Raw genomic sequence first — 18179 nt, 5'->3', positions numbered from 1 at the left:
GATTGGAGATAGGTCACTCAAGTCTTCAGTCTTCTCATCCTAAAGATATGATTCTTGGGAGGGAAAGGACACAGAAACAATTTTCCAGCCATGCTGGACATCCCGGTCAGATCTGCAATGCTGTTCAATTAAGATTTCATGCCCCATGGGACTAGCTATTATGAACTTGAAACTGCAGTGACGGTTACCATACTCCTCCACGGAGAAAGAATGCTGAATTGTCTTCCCAGAGGCCTTCTGTGCCACCACTCTGTAGGTCCCTTGGATAGGTTCAGAGGTGAGGTTGAAGAACAGCTGTATAAATCCCATCTCTAACTCTACGTTTTTCCACTGGTACAGACGATTTTTCTTCGGGTCCTACAGATAATGGGATCACAAGGAGATTGTGAGAACCCTGGGAGTCTGCAATGAGGTCTAGCAAAAGCAGTGAGGGAAGGACCAGCCCCTGTGTTTCAGGAGGCTGCAGACAGTAAAGGGCACTAGCAGTGTTTTGGGGGGGAGTCCACAGCAAGGTGACAGAGGAGCTCTAGCCTGGGCCCAGGTACATGGTAGTCACCATATGAGTTAAAATTCTGTATAGTTGAATTAATGTAATGGACTGGCTTAATACAAAAAATAAACAAGAATCATCTTGACGCAACTGTTTATTCTGCCCAGGCTGAGGTGCAACAGATGTGAATGTGAATTAAATGTTTGTACATACCTCAATATACACCAATGGAATCTAGAAAAAGAAGAAAGGAAGCAGCATGCTTAGACAGAGTGCAAGCAACACAGTCAAATGACAAGGGTTATGATCACATTTCAGGGTAAAAGCTAATCATCCAATGGGGTAAGGAAAAAGGTTCCTGGTATGGAGAGGAGGGGGCCAATCCTTTGTCTGAGGCACAAAAGACAACCGAAATTACTATTTACTAACTCTGGATATCTGCAGTACTGGTAAGAACGGGTGTACACTGTGGGAATGGCAGATTGATCACTGTTTACACCAGCACTGCCCATTTGCAGTTTGTCAAACCTTTCCAAGAATGCAGAAGGCAGCCTTGTGCAGAATTTGACAACAGATCCTGTTAAAAAGATCTGGGGTGACCCAGAATTTTCACAGTTATCTCAGTGTACTGAGAGCTCTCCCCAGCAGAGACTATCTTTCCTCCCTTTCCCCACATTTGACTTAAGGCCAAATAAGTAGAAAAACCAGTATCATGTTTACCATTTCGTTCACAGGTCGGAACTCTTCATCCAGAGAAACAATTCTGAACAGGACTGGTGGAGAAAGACAGTGAGGTTCCACAGTGCAATCAGCAACCAGAAAAATCAGTTGCAAAAACAAATGGTATAACAGACAACAGGGCTGTTCCCTTCCAAGGAAATTCCATTTACTAGAATGCTAGGTCATGCTAGAAGGTTACCCGTCTACTATGGGTACATGAATAAGAGGATGTTAAGAGCAAATCCATGGCAGTGGGAACATCTTACTGATCATGGGCATCAGAATCTCATTAATTGGGACCAAAGTTAAATTTAAGTTGCCTTTGTCTGCTTTGCAATGAGGCATTTTTATGCCAGAATTCACATGGGTCTTCTAATTTTGTTATAACTAGACTAACTTCCTAGGAAGGGTGAATGCAAAAAAATTACTTCAGCACTTGGCTGCAAGTTTTTGTTGGCTCTGGATGGAGAGAAAATTCAGTACCTCTTTTAGGACATTTGTTTTTACCCAGGCCAAATTGAGGAGATCAGTGGCCCAGAAGAAATAAATAGCTTACATAATTCTTTCTGTCTTCATTGAGCAAAATCAGCTGCTGCTTTGAAAGCTATTTCATGATTTAGTCTGAGTTTTGGCCCTGTTCTCTATAGGATAAATATCCAGTCTTTCTCTGATTTTAATGCAGACCCCCTAACTGCATGGACCACAACAACAGAGCCCACAGTGAGAGAGGGAGAGTGTGCAGGTGCCCCAGATACATGCATGCACCTTAAGACTCCCCAGATTTTCCCTAGATGGAGCAATAAAACATAAGCCTTAGCCATGAGGTTGCAGTTCTGATCCCCACTGAAAGCAACTGACGTCTGGCCAGCATGATCCAGCAGTTTTAGTACAAATGTTTGTTTCAAATGCAAATCTCCACCCCTTTCCTGGTACCTGTCTGTCCGGGCTTGTAGACGGGTTTGTCTGTCTGGATGAAGACCAAGCTCTCAGAGTTCTGGACCAGCACTAATTTGCGGCTGCTGAACTGCAGCGTGGCCCCCTTCACCGTCACACTGAGAAACGTGGCTGGTAACGGGAGCCTTGATTTTGGAAGCTGGAGAGTAAGAAGAAAACTATGTAACAGACCACCTCTAAAGGCTTCCCAAACTGAACTAGCCTTCATGAAATAAGAGATCTAATAGAATCCTGATGGACCCAATACAGAGGTGAGAGGAACTATAATGAGGAACAAGAGACTGATCTGTATTTGTCCCATATTCCTACCCATTCCTCCTGCCGTGCAGTAATTGTGCAAGTATTGAGCAGCAAAGGAACTCCCAGCTCAACCACCCAATTTTTAAAAATTCTTACTGCCCTGACCAAACCTTTCCATCCTTTTCCTTTCAGCATTCACAAAGGCAATGGAATAGTCTGTCTTCTCTTTCAGATAATGTCCCTAGTCTTTGCAGAACATTTCCTTTTCCAAATCAAACATGTCAGACATCTATACCTCTCTCTCACAAGTGACAAAGTCAGTCTTCAGCCTACATCTGACAAACCAAGACAAAAATGCCAACCTTTTTGGTGTCCTGAAGACCAGTTCTTCAGCCTTCAGGCCAAAGACATAATCTAGGCTCTGAGCTACACAATCAGCTTTCCTAGTTGCCAGCAGTTTGTTATAGTCCCTGGGGCTATTAATTACATTAGATTATCAAATTCCTGCTTTGATGTTTTTTTCAGATACAGGCAATCACAGCTCTACGTTCTTATATTAATTCAGTATACGCCAGGGGAAAAGTATCTGAGGTCCAAAAGCTCTACCACAATTTGAAGGCACTCAAGTGACAAACTGTGGATATTAAAGGATGATGTGGAAAACCTTTTCACCAAACAGCCATCAGGAAACAGCCACTTTCTTCTCCTGCCCTAGAAAGAGGGTGGCTTTCTAGGATTCAGCATCTCACAGTCATTTAGCATAGTAAAGAGATCTCAGCAGTAAGAGGGTGTTGAGGATGGACATGAACATACCTTTAGCCAAGAGGTAAGTGAACATCTACATAGTGTTACTCTGGTCATTACTTCTCAGTGTCTTCATATTTTATCCCTGGCACAAAGGATCATCCCACAAGGATGAGATACTCACAGAGAAAGGGATGCAGGTGAACATGTCTTTCTCTGACACCACATCATCAATCAAGCTCCTGTTCTCCCCTAGATGTTCTAGTGTGGCACTGAGAGTCACAGACTCGTTCAGGTGGGTCAGCTGAATGCAGACTTTCTCATGAGAATCCGAGTGTATCAGAAAGGGCACCAGCACCATGTACTGCCTAGGAACAAGGGAGAAGGATAGGTCAGAGGAGGAGGAACAGGACCTGTGTCTAAAGAACAAATAAACCAATCTGATGACTACAGCCTTCGCTGCACAGGGAGAAGGGTGCATTTTCTAAGAGCATAACAAGATTTCCAGCACGTCTGTAGCAGCAGGAGAAAGCAGAGAGGTTGGTCTCAAATGTAAAATACCAGAGGAAATCCTCCACACAAACATCTGGAAAGGATAGGTTTTTCTAGGTTCTGGCACAACAGCAGCACTTCTTCCCGAGATCCTCAATAAAGGCAGGGGGGAACTCAATTGTCACCTTTGCTAGACACTGTTAATAGCATTCAGGAGCCACACAAATGCCAGTGCCCAGTGAATAAATTCCATTGACTACACACTGCAAAGCGTCTGTAGCACTACTCTTGTTCCTCGCAGAGATCCAAAACTGCCACAGCGTGGTGCCAGATCTTAAGCAAAAACACAAACAAGTTTCAGGTTTTCAGGGAAGCCAGCCTCTCTGTCTCAGCTCAACAGGGGATACCTGCTCAGCCCTACGAAGCCTCCTTCCTTCCCAGCGTGGCAACTTGCCGGTGGTGTCCCGGCGCCCAGCACTGCATCTGGGAATCAAGCCCAATCTATCTAATGCTAACCGTGCTTCCATTTCGGTGGATGCAGACTGGCCTCCAGTGGGCATAGCCAGAGCAGAGAGCAGATGGGAGAAGAGCCCTCAACACCTCAGCAGTAAGGCACCTCAGCAGTAGCAGAGGTTTTGGCACCTTTTTGTCCATCAGTTGGTCTGCAGGGAGCAAGCTCTGGCCCCTCAGATCCCAGTCTGTTTCCCCTGCGTTTGATGAAAGCACTGCAGCACAGCCTTGCTCAGAAATTCCTCTGCACCCCTTGCAGCTCTGCGATGGGTGAAGTGCCCTGTGCTTTGCGGGGGAGGAAGAGACATTGCCAAAAAGCCAAAGGAGAAAGTCTTTGAGATGTCAGGACCCTCCATGCGCTGCTTCTACCACACGTGAACACACATGCACACAACACAAATGCCCTTCACATACAAAAAAGGCTGAAGAAGAGGGGCAGGACAATATACCCTCACAGACCTTGACAGTCACAGTCTTACAGTGTCACATTATCCTGGGTGAGAAGAGAATTTTCATTCTATTGGCTGAACTGAAAAATGTGAGTTAAAAATTAAAGCCATTTCAGAGCATGCCAGATGAGCTAATTGTTCTTTTTCTTCTCATTATCGTCTAAAATAGCCACTCCCAAATCCTGGGCATTTCAACCTGCAAGTAGGACAGTCAACACAAAATTAAACCTTTCATTGTCCTTTCAAAACACTTCTTCTCTTAAGAAGAATTAATTGCACAAACATTTACGAAAAGTTGTCTTTCAAAAGAACTAATTTTGTGCATAAAATTTTGTTGAAATCCTGTCAATTCTCTGAAACAGCAAAAGGTATTCTCATAGACCTTTCCCTCTTCTTTTCCTTTTTTCCTTCCCCTGAAGTTTTACTGATATCTCAGTTTCATAGCTTGTTTTAGGTCTCTCTCAAGCATTAGAGTTCCTGTTTGTAGAAGGCACTTCACCCAGCCCTGGTGTCTTTATTCCTGGATAAAAGAAAATAGATAGAAGACAAGGGACAAAGGAATAGACACAGGAATACAGCCGAAGTCTCCTGCCTGGCCAGATAGCCCCCAGCATAGCTTACGGCTCTGTGATGGCTGAGGTGTCTCCCGGAAGGAAGAAGAGGAGGAGGAAGATGCTTGATTTGATAAGCAGCCCGTTCTTCCCCATGGCACACAGCAGGACGTGGTGAGTCAAGCAGCCACTCAGTGTGGTCCAGTGCTGCTTTTACTCCCCCTCTGCTCTCCCAGTCAACCCCTTTATACTCTCCTCTGCAAACAGCCCAGGGGCTGGAGGAGATAAGGGCTGGGGGCCAGGGCCCATCCGGAAACAGGGAGAGGCGGTAAGGAGGAGCTGGAACTAGCAGCTCCGAGTCCGGGCAGAAGGCCAGTGCTGGGGGAGAGAGGGAGGGGTGGGTTCCTGGCAGGCCGGAGCTGTGTCTCTTTTGGGGCAGGACAGAAGCAATGGAAGAGGAAAGATTGTGGCTAAGGAAGGAAGGGCTAACAGCAGAGCATGAGGGGAAAGCCTCCATTTCTGGCGGGGCTCTCTGTATGGAGCTGGACACAGCACTGGTCATGGAAGTTGCTGGAGGAGCAGGAGCTGTTTGATTTCCTTCAAAGTGGGAGCAGGAGATCGAGCTAGGATTTGGGGAACAAGCGTGGGTGTGTCTAATTCCCATTAACAGGTTTCGGGAACAGGGAATGAAAACTGATAAAACCTTCCCTCTCCACCCACACTGTTCCCTTTTGCTCTCCAGTTCCTGGTCCCATCAAAGTTAATCCCAGGAAAAGAGGCCAGAAAGTGCCTGGACAATCAAGTCATCTAAAATAATCTGGCCTTCACCCTGACAGAAACAGGGACACTGACATGATGGGAAGCTGCCAAAAGTTCAACCCATTAACAGGATGTAACACATTAACCAGCTGCCCAGAGCAGCAGCTCCCCTCACCCAGCAGAACATATGTGGCCTGGCTCTTACTTTCCTTCTACTGGCTCTTGTTCCCGGTCAAGTTATTGGTATATCTTAGATCAAATTATTGCTGCTTGATGGAGTCATCCTCGCTTAATTAAGTGAAAATTCATGCAATGCACTGTGATGGGCAATGTTATACCACAAAGGGAAATGGGGTTTTTAGAACACTTGGTCTGCAGCAGGAGGATCAATAGCTCTGGTAATTATTACCCTTGCAAGTGGCAGTAGAATATCTTACTTATAGCTCTAATGCAAACTCCAAAGCATGGAGATCTATGTTAGAGGATGTAAATCATAGTCTTCAGATTAAAAAGTGTGCAGGATAACATGATTTTCTGTCTGTCCTACCCTTCTCCTACTATAATCATCAAAACTTTGGTAAGCTCAGGAACTCCAGAGTTAAGATATCCAAGTGCAGTGCAATAATAAACCTTCATTACAGACCTCATTCTGCCCTGCAGTGACCTGCATAGGAAAAAGGAGGATAGTAGTGCATGTGCAATTTCCTTGGGGACTGCACAAAAGACAGCCCAGATTCGTGCTCTTCCTTCTGCATCTGATACCTAAAGATGGCTTTGCTTGCCCAGAAGTGTAACCCAGGAAAGTCTGCCTCACACACAGAGAAGAAAATTTGTACAGGTGCTGGTCATAGCCCTTTTGAAGGTGACAATTTACAATTTGCATAGATGGTAAAGGTCAGGAGCTGGACTGATGGAACATAAACCCAACAGGAACAAGATGCAGAACTGTACATGGCAGTTCTAGATCTACCCTTTTTGTCAAATAGCCAAACAGCTCCCAAGCCAGCTCCTGATCATTAGGACCTTGGTCAAAAATGTGCTCTGTAGCCAAAAACTGAAGAGAAATGGTTTTAATCCATACAGGCAAGGTAAACTAGGTAAGCTCAGAGACATGCTCATCTCACCTATCTATCATGATAATATGACAAGCTGTTTCTTCAGTGGTATCCTCTGGTAAGGTATCTGGTAAGTTCCCCTCTACACATGCTACCACCATTTTGACAAAGCAAGCAAAGTGTCCAGCATTATTTCATAGTGTCTGGCAACTTTCTAGGAGTCAGGAACAACCATCTTTTGATAGCTGAATGGACTCTGGCACAGATAAAATGACTCACCCAAAGTAACCCAGACAATCCAAGATGAAAACTCAAAGTTTTGACCTCCTACTATACTGCAATTTCCCCAGGTCTGCCTGTTGCAGGCATGGTTATAGGAAAGCAGACCCACCCTTACTGTAAAACATTCTCGCCTGAGACCCTCATCTCAGTGAACTCTGTATGAGGCTCAGCAGACATCCACTTAACTAAGTATGCTAAGATCTGGAATTTTGTCTTTATCTGCCTTGACACCTTCGTGTGTAGCATCCTTTTAAGCAGATGGAAGATAATGCCACTGGCAGCTGGCAAGGATTTCCTGCAATTATAATAAAAATATGAAGCAAATATATGTAGTCTGAATTGAAATGCTAAAGTTGGTTATTGTGCTTCTATGATTGCAGGAATAAGATCTCTCTTCAGCCTTCTCTGTTTTAAACCATCCCAGCTGTCTCAGTCTCTCCTCATAGGGGAGATGTTCCTTTCATCATCTTTGTGGCCCTGTGTTGGACTCCCCAGTATGCCCATGCCTCTCTTGTACTAAGAAGCCCAGACCTAAACACAGTGCTCCCAAATATTCACTTTGTTATTCATACTGTGTTTTTATGGTGTTCAAACTCTGAGACTGTCTCTGCTCTACTTGAGCTGAAAGATCATTGTATTAAGGGTTTGTCCACTGCTTCCTCTATCTGCAGTATAAAAAAGCAGAGGTAGGGAGGAAGACAGGATCTTGATGGATTAAATAATTACACAGAATTAGCTGTATTCCTTTGACACCTGAAGTCCAGTCTCTTGACTAGCTTGGTTAAACCTGCCTAATTCCTCCAACAGAGAGAAGAAAGAGCACAGGTACACACTTTTGGTCCAGTGCAGTCCTGGAGATTTATTTTCACTGCTGGATTTACAGAAGCTATAGTTTCATTTCACCCTCTTCTCTCCCACTCATACCCCCGAGATGCAAAAGCAGAGGCTGCCACTGGGAGCAGCCATATCTATTTATATGTTTCTGTCAGTGAACAGCAGGCTTCATTTTCCCAGTCCTTCTGATACCAGACAATGGAAATGCAGGGAATGGAAATGAAATCTGATGCTCAAAATTCAAGGAAAATTACTAGGTCCCCCTCAGAGATCTGAAGACACCCCTCGTGACAAAGCTTTTGTTTGCCCTTATAGGACAAATAAGGGAAAGACTAGGCCAGGGAATATGTCCCAGGTCTCGTCTGGTCCCAAACAGCAGTAATCCAACACTTGTGGACTGAGAATAGATCTACTGCTGAGCGTAATTCACCCTCATGGGAACAAACCTGTCCTTGTAAAACACTTTGCTCTTGTGTGAAGCTTCAGTTTGCAGGATAATGATCAACTCATACCACTGATGAGGTCGTTGTGAGATGAAAAAGCACATGGGATTTATCTAAGCAATTTCTCACAGATCCATGGAGTAGGAACTTCACAGCTGGAGGCATGAAACTGATCTTTCATCAGGACAGCACAGTTTTGCACAGGGCTGTTAGAGAGGACCCTGTAAGAGACATGGAACAGCAGTGAGAATGAAAGAAAATACTGATGTTGTCTCCTGGAGACAAGAAATTAAAAACATCTGATTTTGAAGGGTGTAGCCCAGAGGAAGAGAAACAACCGGACCTCCAAAAGACAGCTGTTAGAAAATAAAATGTATACCAAAGAACCTATCTACCTGCTACAACTAAATAATTTTGCCATCATAGAACCCAAATCAGAACCAAACATAGACACAATACCCTGCAGTGGCAGTGATATCCACCAGCATGTAAGTGGCAGTGGTGAAAGTTTCATGGAATGATCATTGCCTTCAAGGAGTTTGTAAGAACAGAAAGCTGGATTTATTCAGGGAATTAAGCCAAGTGTACTGACCTGTTGACAGTGAGATCTTGGGCAAGTTTTCCTTGCTGGAGAGGCTTTAGAAACTAACTCATTGCCTTAACTGCCATAAAAAGAAAAGGGCCAGGCAAAGTCACTGGATAAAAACATGTTTTCCCTCTTGCAAAACACTGAGTTTTGTCCAAGTAAAGACTGAGATGAAATTAAGGTTCTGACTTAGGTTGGCACTAGTAGGGCAGCAAAGGGCTGGGTCCTTGCACCCGTGACACCAGCATTCAACAGAGTGGGTGCAAGGTGGCTAAACCCAGTAAAGCCATATGCCTTTCTGACCAAGCATCTGTGCTGGCGCAGGTAAATAAAGTCCTTGGTCTGAGCAGCTGGAGGGAAGTAGAGAGAGAGAGATACTAACACTTGACCTGCTTTTCACAGGTATATGCCTTTACAAGTTGCAGGGCAGTAAAAAGTAAACTGTGCTGAGCTTAGTGCAGTACAGGTGACAGGAAGAAGAAAATCTGCCCAGAAAGAAAGCTCCTGACATCTGGAGGAGGAACTCTGGGTGTTCTGGAACACCAGGCAATCTGAATAAGCAGTATTGTTTTTAAAACAGAATGAAACTCACTTGACACTGAACATAGAGCCATCCTCCCAAATCCATCCAGTGCCTGTACTGTTCCTCAGTCCAACCCAGAAACATTCTGCTTGAATACGCTTGAACAGATCCTAGAAATGATGATGAATTACAAAGTGACTAATGAAAGCAAGCCTGAAAATGGAAGTAAGGATAAGTAAAGAAAACAGAGGGCAAGATACACCCCCTCACCTCACTGTTCCTTAAGTGACTGACAATACTACTTCCCCACACCTTGTAATGACAAAGCCAGGAGTTGGACTCGATGATCCTGATGGGTCCCTTCCAATTCTGCATATTCTATGATTTTATGATTCTATGACTGATTCTATGATTCTATGAACTGCATCCCAGTCTCCTGGAGTTTCCTGCATAGAGCTTTCTTTAGGAAGATATGCTATTAATATTAATATTAACACTCTACTAATACAGCTAACTAGCAAGCTAATATGAAGTATTAACAATTAAAGGTAAAATCAGGGAAGGGAAGGGCAGGACAGGGTAGGGTAGGGCAGGAAGTGCAGGCACTGACAGATCTGTGTAACAAACACAGTATAAAGGCTCTTTAAATTGTATACACATTTTCCTCCTATATGCTTTTAATGTTCATTTCCTTTTAGCTAACTTTTAACTTCTGAGTATTATTAAAAGGTGAAGCCTGCAACAGAAACTCGGTCCTGAAGTAAATTCCCCATCCCCAACCCTTCTCCGCACAAAAAAGACAAAGCCAGGAGAGGTAACCAAAGAACAGCAAGCTTTCAGGAGTATGGCTGTGCTCCATCCTTATCTCCTGCTGCCATAAACAAAGCTTCAGAGAAGACATCTTCACAGAGAAATACTAACAAAGCTGGCTTGGTAGAGTTGTGGGAATAGGAGCAGCTTGAGGAATCACTGGAGTGTTGCTGGTGGTTTGAAGGTGACTGGGCTTCTCTGGCACTTGGAAGTCGAGCAATCACAGCCTTTGCAGTACAAGGCATGGATAGCTAGGAAAGTCTTGTTTAGATGGGTGAGTCTGAGCAGGGATAATGGGTAACACTCTAGTAGCAGAGATGATAGTAAGAAAGCAGCAGGAGCAGGAAGGCTTTTGTCATGCAGAGAAACAGGTAATCTGGGGAAGATGCCTATTTCTTAAGGAGTCAGGATTTGTCAAAGCAAATGTGAGAGCCTGGTACATACTCCCAATCAAGCAGAGACCTGGCTTTGTAATCCCCCAGAGAACATCATACAATGCAACTTCTGTCCAGGGACTGGAAGCTGTCCATGTTCATTGGACCTGAGCTAATAAGCCCTGGCTTGAGCAAAACCAGATCAAGGTTTCTGCTCTACTTAAGCAGATGTGCCTCAGCGCCCCAGTAACCAGCACTACCCATTTCTCTAGTGACCATACATGCCCCTGCCCCCAGAGAGCACCTGCAGTGGAACACATGGTTCCTTATTTCACCAGCACAGCTGAGGTACTTTGACAGACAGAGGAAGTAAGCATTGAAAAGAGACTGAGAATGAAATATCTAAGCATGAACACAGGGAATGGCATGGGTCACTGAGCAGGAGGAGCAGGAGGAGCTGGAGCAGTCACAGGGAGGAGAAGCATCGCTTTTGCAAAGAAAGAATTCCTTGAGAGTAGGGAGGTATCGGTTTGCAGGCAATGAGTACAATGACTGCTCAGTGGCACGGTCGTTTCCTGTAATCATTCATATCAGCCTTATTGGGAATAGGAGGGGAGGTGGAGAGGAGCAGTGGAGAAGGCTGTCTCCTACCATCCTTCACAGGATGATTCTGAGTACCTGACAGTGACCCTCATCTCTCCCTTCTCCCCTTTGCTTCTCTGCTTCCTGCAAACTTTGTGATGTATAACATCACAGTTGTAAATCCTTCCTCTCCTTTAAAACCAAAATATTGCTGAAGGGACAGCACTGCTTGTATGTCAGTCACTTAGGTATCTGCAAGGAAATGGGAGATCCTCAAAGCCAAAGAAAACCATTACCATTTCCCAGGTATCACTGATCACCAGGAGGTGAGCTCCTTGTGCCCTGCAGGATTCCTGGCTGGAATTCCAGTCCTTCTTCGCAGTGGAGAAGGAGTAGCAGCTCCCTCTGTAGGCCACCCACTGTTGAGGGCAGTGTGGGTGGCAGTCACCTGTAAAGAAGTCAAAGTACTCGTACTCTTCACTACCATTAACCAACAGAAACACTTGTCAGCAAGGACTTCCTGAGAACCAACTCTTTTGGACAGTTAAAATGCAGGAAGCTCAAGTCAGGACAAGATTCTGAAAAAAACCAGTGTAATTTCGAAATCTTACAATAGTCACGTGCACTCTGATGCTGGTGCAAGCATGCACACACCTACCCTGCCCCCCAGGTTTCCGCTGAACCACTCAGATACCCAATAACTAAAACTGTCTATCTGAAAACAGATCACACTCTGTGGGTATGGTGTGATCACATCCCACCTTAGGTGAGTGGATTTTAAGCAGCTAACAGTAAGCTCCTCCACATGGTCTAGCACCTTCTGCATGCATGCAAATATATTACAGACCTGTTTGTTCTACAGTTTACCACAATCTTTACCAGGCAAGTCTAAAAAGGCTTTTCAATGTGTTTAACTGTTCTTTGCTACAGGATCTGAAATGGGTTGCCTGGAGCCTGCGTGAGGAATATATTCTTCAAAATATTCTGGATAGGCAGTGGGTACATAAGGCTGGTAGAAACCTAGAATAGCTTCTGGTTTTAACTCCATATAATGGAGTTCCTGGGGTTAGATGTGTCGCTGGTCCTTTGCTGTTGGTTGCTCATTCTCAGCAGCCCTTTGTGCACTTACTCATCTTCCAAATCAAAGCAATCGCCAGGGAGATGCTCAGTGTCCCAAAGCCTATGGCCAAGCCCTTCAGAACTGCTGACCACAGATGGGGAGCTGTAAAAGAGAAAAGAAACCATAGTGAACAGAAGGCACATGAAAACTGACTGTGGTTTTACGTGGTTTGCTTGTGTCCTTGGCATTTCCACAAGGAACTGCACTAGTTAGAATATCGTGTCTGTCTACACTCTGCACGTGGCTGACATCACTGTCCCTGCCCAGCCAAACTGGGGCCTCCCCGTGCCCCTGCCCTTTAGCCCAGGGCCCCATTTCAGCTGGGTTTGGGGCCATCGGTCCCTGCCTGAGCTTCCCAGGGGGTACCTGTCTTCACATCAGCCACAGCTCTGCCCCTGCCTGGCCACAGAGCCTGCTGGTCCAGCCTCTGTGGTGGCTGACCCCAGCAGAGGAAGCACCTGCCACAGGTCAGCTGGAGCCACCTAGGCACCATGTGGCACCTTGTGCTGGCAGGAGCCTCCCAACAAATCCACTCCTGCCTCAGCACTGAAGCTTGGGGTGGAAACTCAGAGCTGCATTGCTACAGCCACCATGTTCCAGCTTACATGTAAAAATAAATCCAAAGCTTTTCCCCTAGCTCTCCCAGCAACAACAATAGGTTTAATCTCAGCATCCTGTTCACAGGCTGTTCAGGTTCACATGACCTGTTCACACATGGTCATGCTACATCTTCCCAGGATAATCCCAAATCAGTCCTACATCTTCATCTTTCATGGTCTGGTGGCAGGATGGGAGAGCCAGCCTTGAAGACCTTGGGACATCTGTCCCTTCACACTTTCACCACCATTGTTTGCTGTTCACTGGCTGCCAGTGGCAGAGGGTGAGTCCTTGGGGCAACTTCCACTGTAGCCCAGCACAGCTCCCTTTCAAAGGGCTGGTCAGGACTGGCCTGTAGAGATCTGCTTATGTACAGCACAACATGTTAACCTCCAGGTTACATGTTGCTTTTCAATTGTCATCTCCTGGAGCTGTGTTTCACCTGAGAGGCATTCACTTTGCATAAAACATTTGAAATCTCAGCACTAAAATCTCCTCTTTCACAGACAGAGGAGAGAATGACACTTACTGGCACGGATGAGCTCCAGGGGAGTTTGGTTTTCTTGTTTTATTAATCTCAGTACAATAGCTGCACAGACAACAGCACTTTCTAAGAAGCAGTAAATGTGCAGCTAACTTATGTACCACATCCTGCTCTTGTGATGTTCCAGAGCCTTCTACCCAAATCTAGCAGCAAAGTCCCCATGGACCTCATGAAATTTGAGGTGCTTCTCTCTTGGTCATGTCACGGGACCCAAAGAAACACAATTAATCTCTTGGTGGAGGTTGAAAACAAATCATATATGAAGAATATTGTGAGAAAGACAAAGAAAGCCAGTGCTAAAACAGAAGGGGAAGGGACTTAAAAACAAGAATGCATCCTTAAAACAATAGAAGCTTTGTCCAAACGCAGAAAGTAGACCAGATCAGTAAATTAATAAAAATTAATTTCTTTTTACCTTGAGCAGTTTGCAGGCTCACTAATGTTAAGGTCATTTTCTCATTTATAGCAACACATTTAGGCCTGCAGTTTTAGCGAGAAGTTTCTAAGGTAACAAGGGAGATCATGAGTGAGCTTTGTTGTAAGCATCATTCTTCTGGTACAAAGATCTTTTCTAAGATAGAGGTTTTCTCACGTTTCCTGAGGCTTGTAGGATCTTCTAGCTGTCCCAAACATAGTTTAAAAAGTAACATTTCTTATTTTTTTTAATCATTACTCAATAACAAAACCCCATCATTTTTCAGAGACAAAATACAGAAAGACTTTTCAGTTACAACCTACTCCTTAGCTTCACGCAAAGGGGCAACAGGAGAACTGAAGGACTTGGACTGGGTCTGGAACTTAAACTTGACTCTGCTCTCTATTCCTCTTGTTTGTATCCCTGGCAGCTTGGGTTTTGTCATCAGATTAGGCCTCAAGAGAATGAAGTCAGCCCGAGGTTAAGGAGTAGGGTGGAGATTTTTCTCTTCAGATTACAACTGAAAACTTGGCAAAAGGGGATAAACATCTGATGGAACATAAATCCTGGTTTGAGATCGCATTTATGCTTTTGTTTTCCTTCCTCTCTTGACTCTCTGAAGAAGCTGTCTCCTGCATCCTTCAGATCAGCGTTACATTTTAGGAAAAACTACTGCCAGGACAAGGCAACCGGGATGGCAGTCTGTGAAACAGTTAATCCTTAAATGTCAGCACCGGGCACGGAGCTGGTCCCCCCTGGCAATGAATAGAGCAGTTCACTCTCTATTGTTTCAAACCAACTGCAGAAAAAAGGGAGTGACTCATCATCAAAACAAAATCCAGGGCACCTCCACAACCCCAGCAGTGGGAGAGTCACTGAAGTTCGTAAAAATGAAAAAAATATGGTATTAGATAATTTTGGAAGGAAAAAAATAATAAAGTGAAGTGGGAAAACAGAGAAGTGGAATAAAGTATTTCACAAATCAGGAGTTTTACCTGCTGCAAAAGGAGTCCCTGCAGTTCACACTTTTTAAAACAGGTTCAACAGCCCCCGAACTACACGTGAAGCTCTTGTAGGAGTGGATGGGACAAGTATCTAAGTTGAGTTTGAAACAGGAGGAAAATCTGACTGGAGCATCCAGAAATATTTCCATGTAGTTGTCTGAGGAACTGTGGAAGAGTCTATCCAAGGGGGGAAGAGGACTGGTGGACATTTAATGTAAATATCCAGTGTTACCACTTGCTGTGTACAAAACACCCATTAGGTCTCTCAGTGCTCTGGGGAAATTACTCTGATACTCTCCATTCATTTGCAAGCAACAAGACCAAATATTTTTAGGTTTGTGAATCCATATTCAGTTCAAAAACTGAAAGCTGTTAGCATTTTACAATTCAACTCATCTAGGACAATCTGAAGAATGTCATGGCACTGTCCCAAATAGCTCCCCTCAGCTCCTGCCTACCTCAGTGTGGAAGCAGCACGACTACCTAGAGCCAAGGAGGAGAATTTGAGAAACAAGGATTCTGTTCTTGGCTGTGGCACAGACCTGGTTATTGCTGTTACTCTAAGCACACTACACAGGCTAACACTGTCTTAAAGTTACCGCTGTACTGGCATTCTGGTAGTGCAGCACATCTAAGGCTCTCTGGAAGCCAAAAAGAAGAAACAACCAGGGCAACTCTGTTTTCAAGGAGTCCATAAGCACCAAAACCTGTTGGTTTGACCAGAGGACTGATCTACACACCCATGATACTGTGCCTACAAAGTCAGCAAGTGTCGCGATAGAGGGGAAACCCAGACGCTCAAGTATGAGTGATCAACAGGAATCCGATTTATTGATTGTACCAGAACTCCTTATATACTAACAATAATAGGCTTTATGCATATTCTTAACGGCGCATTCTAAGTGGTTCACGTCGACTAAGCTGATTCTAAACCCCTCCTTAGACCCCCTTCGTGGTCAGCAGTTCTGCCTTTTTCCCTGGCCTTCTAACCACAGATGTCCATTGTTTATACTGCCAAAACCTAACCTTGCTGGCTCTGCAAATAAACCCATAGTTCAGCAGTAAGACTCAATGGTGGTTCAGTTACTGAGCAAGATACATGTAATATTCTGTAACTTCAGTTGTTACACAGGATGTGTGGTGCTTTGTCTTATGAGACCTTGCTCAGCTAGCTGCAAGGGTCTATGTGCCTGTTCTCACGTAGCCAGCTTCTCAGATCAGTAAGCTGCAAAGAATCTGTATATCCTGAATCTATATGTCCCTTTTCACGTAACCAATCTCTCACAAGCAAGGGTGTGCATTTGAACAGAGGAGAAATACCTGAGAGCACATTTCTCAGAAGTGATGGAGGAAGGGAGAGAGTTGAACATAAAGATCTTCAAAAGACCAAAAGAACTGAGAAATAAATAATATGCACAAAAAGTATGTTCAAATTTCAGCTTCCTTATTTTAGGCTCTCTGACCATAGCTCAAAAAGATGAGGGTCCATAAAAGAATGTGGAGAGATGTTAAAAAGAAAAATGCAAACATCTTAAGAGGGCATAGGGTAATCCCCTTTCAATAGGATGGGGGTGAACAGGAATGGCAGGAATGAAAGGATGTCACTGTGTTTTCTGATGTGACAGAAAACATAATTTCTGATGAAAATATGTGCAAAAGCAAGACTGCCATCCAAACAGATTGAGTGTAAGTACCAGATAGGAACTTGGGGGTTTCTGTGCTGGCTTTGTTTCCATAGTGAAGCAAGTGACCAGGCAACAGGAAACACCACAGGTATAAGAAATTATTCTGATCAGGGCATAGAAATCTCGTATCCCACAATGAGAGTCCCCTTTTCTGTAACAGCTCAGAAAATTTAAGGGCAACCATTAGTGTTGCAGCCAATGCAACACAACTCATCTAAAGCACACTGACATTTCATAGAATCATAGAATCATAGAATGGTTTGGGTTGGAAAGGACCCTAAGATCATCTAGTTCCAACCCCTCCACCATTTTGCGTGAAGGAAATACTTACAAAGATTGATCACCAATGCAAAGTTTTACTCTTTGAAGGTGGTGTTTCTCAACTAAGCAGCCAGAGGAATTGTTCCATGTGACATTTGCAGGCCTAATCAAGGGTAATGAAGATGAAATAAGGAAAGAAAAAAATTAAGGAAAGCACTAAGAAAATCTTCCTGATACTAAAGTGCTCTGAAGAACTGTTTCACAGCAAAAGCTGAAAATTTTCTCACTGGGAGGTATGTAACACTAGAACACAGAAAACAGGAAAAAATGTATCACAAAAGAATCCTGCATAGCCCCACGGGAGAGAGGCTGGATGATCTCATATGCTTTCTCTGTCTCTGATCTCTGATTAGCATACGCCTCTAATTTATCTGTATTCGCATCTTGCGTGCCCTTCAAAGAACTATTGCTCACAACTTCTTACTGCTGACAAGCAGACAACTTTAAATCTGTTTTGAAGAAAAGGATGCCTGGGTTGAGTGCCCAGGAGTAGACACTGAAGGAGGTCGGTGAGACGGAGGGGAAAAATGCTGGGTCTCTAACTCATCAGCTTTCATCACATTAAAATATTCACGATAATTTTAGAACCAAAGCAACAGCTCTCAAAGCTGGCACTCAGAATCAGTGGCCAGTTCAGAGTGTTTCTGTTAGATCTTGCTTCCACTCAAAGTAAAAATTTCTGTTGACCTACCTCATCCATCTTTGCTCACCTCTTTTTCCCTGTGCAGCTTTGGCCCTTGGCGGAGGCGTCTGAGAGAATTTGACAGAAGTATATGTTACTTCTTCGCTCTCATCAGCTGCAGAAACTTCTGATCTGCTTCCCTCCATGCCAAAGCAAGGAGTGTGCACCACAAGATGTTTCGATCAGGCTGTTGAACAACAGGGCTCAACGCCTGTGAAACAGGAAACCTGACGCTATATTCAGAACACAAGAAATGTGAAGCCTGCAACCTCTATCTCCAGCTGCTGAAGATAACCAAATTCACAACAGAATGGAGCAGTGGAACTGCAGCAGCTTTCATTTTCTAACCTGATGGAGGATGTCTGAAGAACTGGTGCTAATGGAAAAGGTGATTAATAACAAAGTTCAGGGGT

At 44.3% G+C, this 18179-nt stretch overlaps 2 protein-coding genes across 2 annotated transcripts in view; both read right to left on the bottom strand.

Annotated features, from left to right (window-relative positions):
- A2M (alpha-2-macroglobulin) overlaps window positions 1-5435 on the bottom strand; it is a 31419-nt gene extending 25984 nt beyond the window's left edge. The window contains exons 1-6 of the mRNA XM_048294286.1: window positions 5221-5435; window positions 3333-3516; window positions 2144-2303; window positions 1211-1263; window positions 704-724; window positions 189-357 (exon numbers count right to left, since the gene is read on the bottom strand). Of these exons, the coding sequence (XP_048150243.1) occupies window positions 189-357; window positions 704-724; window positions 1211-1263; window positions 2144-2303; window positions 3333-3516; window positions 5221-5306 (673 nt within the window). The 5' untranslated portion in view covers window positions 5307-5435. The remainder of the gene's footprint in view (window positions 1-188; window positions 358-703; window positions 725-1210; window positions 1264-2143; window positions 2304-3332; window positions 3517-5220) is intronic.
- A 2650-nt stretch (window positions 5436-8085) lies between these two features.
- LOC125321446 (killer cell lectin-like receptor subfamily G member 1) lies at window positions 8086-18179 on the bottom strand. Its single transcript, XM_048294308.1, has 5 exons — window positions 17795-18179; window positions 12528-12620; window positions 11695-11846; window positions 9702-9802; window positions 8086-8744 (listed from the first exon to the last, which is right to left on the bottom strand). The coding sequence occupies exons 1-5, from the start codon at window positions 17910-17912 to the stop codon at window positions 8633-8635; spliced, it is 576 nt and encodes a 191-aa protein (XP_048150265.1). The 5' UTR covers window positions 17913-18179; the 3' UTR covers window positions 8086-8632.

This window comes from Corvus hawaiiensis, chromosome 2, assembly GCF_020740725.1.
Source record: "Corvus hawaiiensis isolate bCorHaw1 chromosome 2, bCorHaw1.pri.cur, whole genome shotgun sequence".
NCBI lineage: Eukaryota > Metazoa > Chordata > Aves > Passeriformes > Corvidae > Corvus > Corvus hawaiiensis.
The sequence above is the reverse complement of the archived record's forward strand: the minus strand, read 5'-3'. Positions and strand labels throughout refer to the sequence as shown.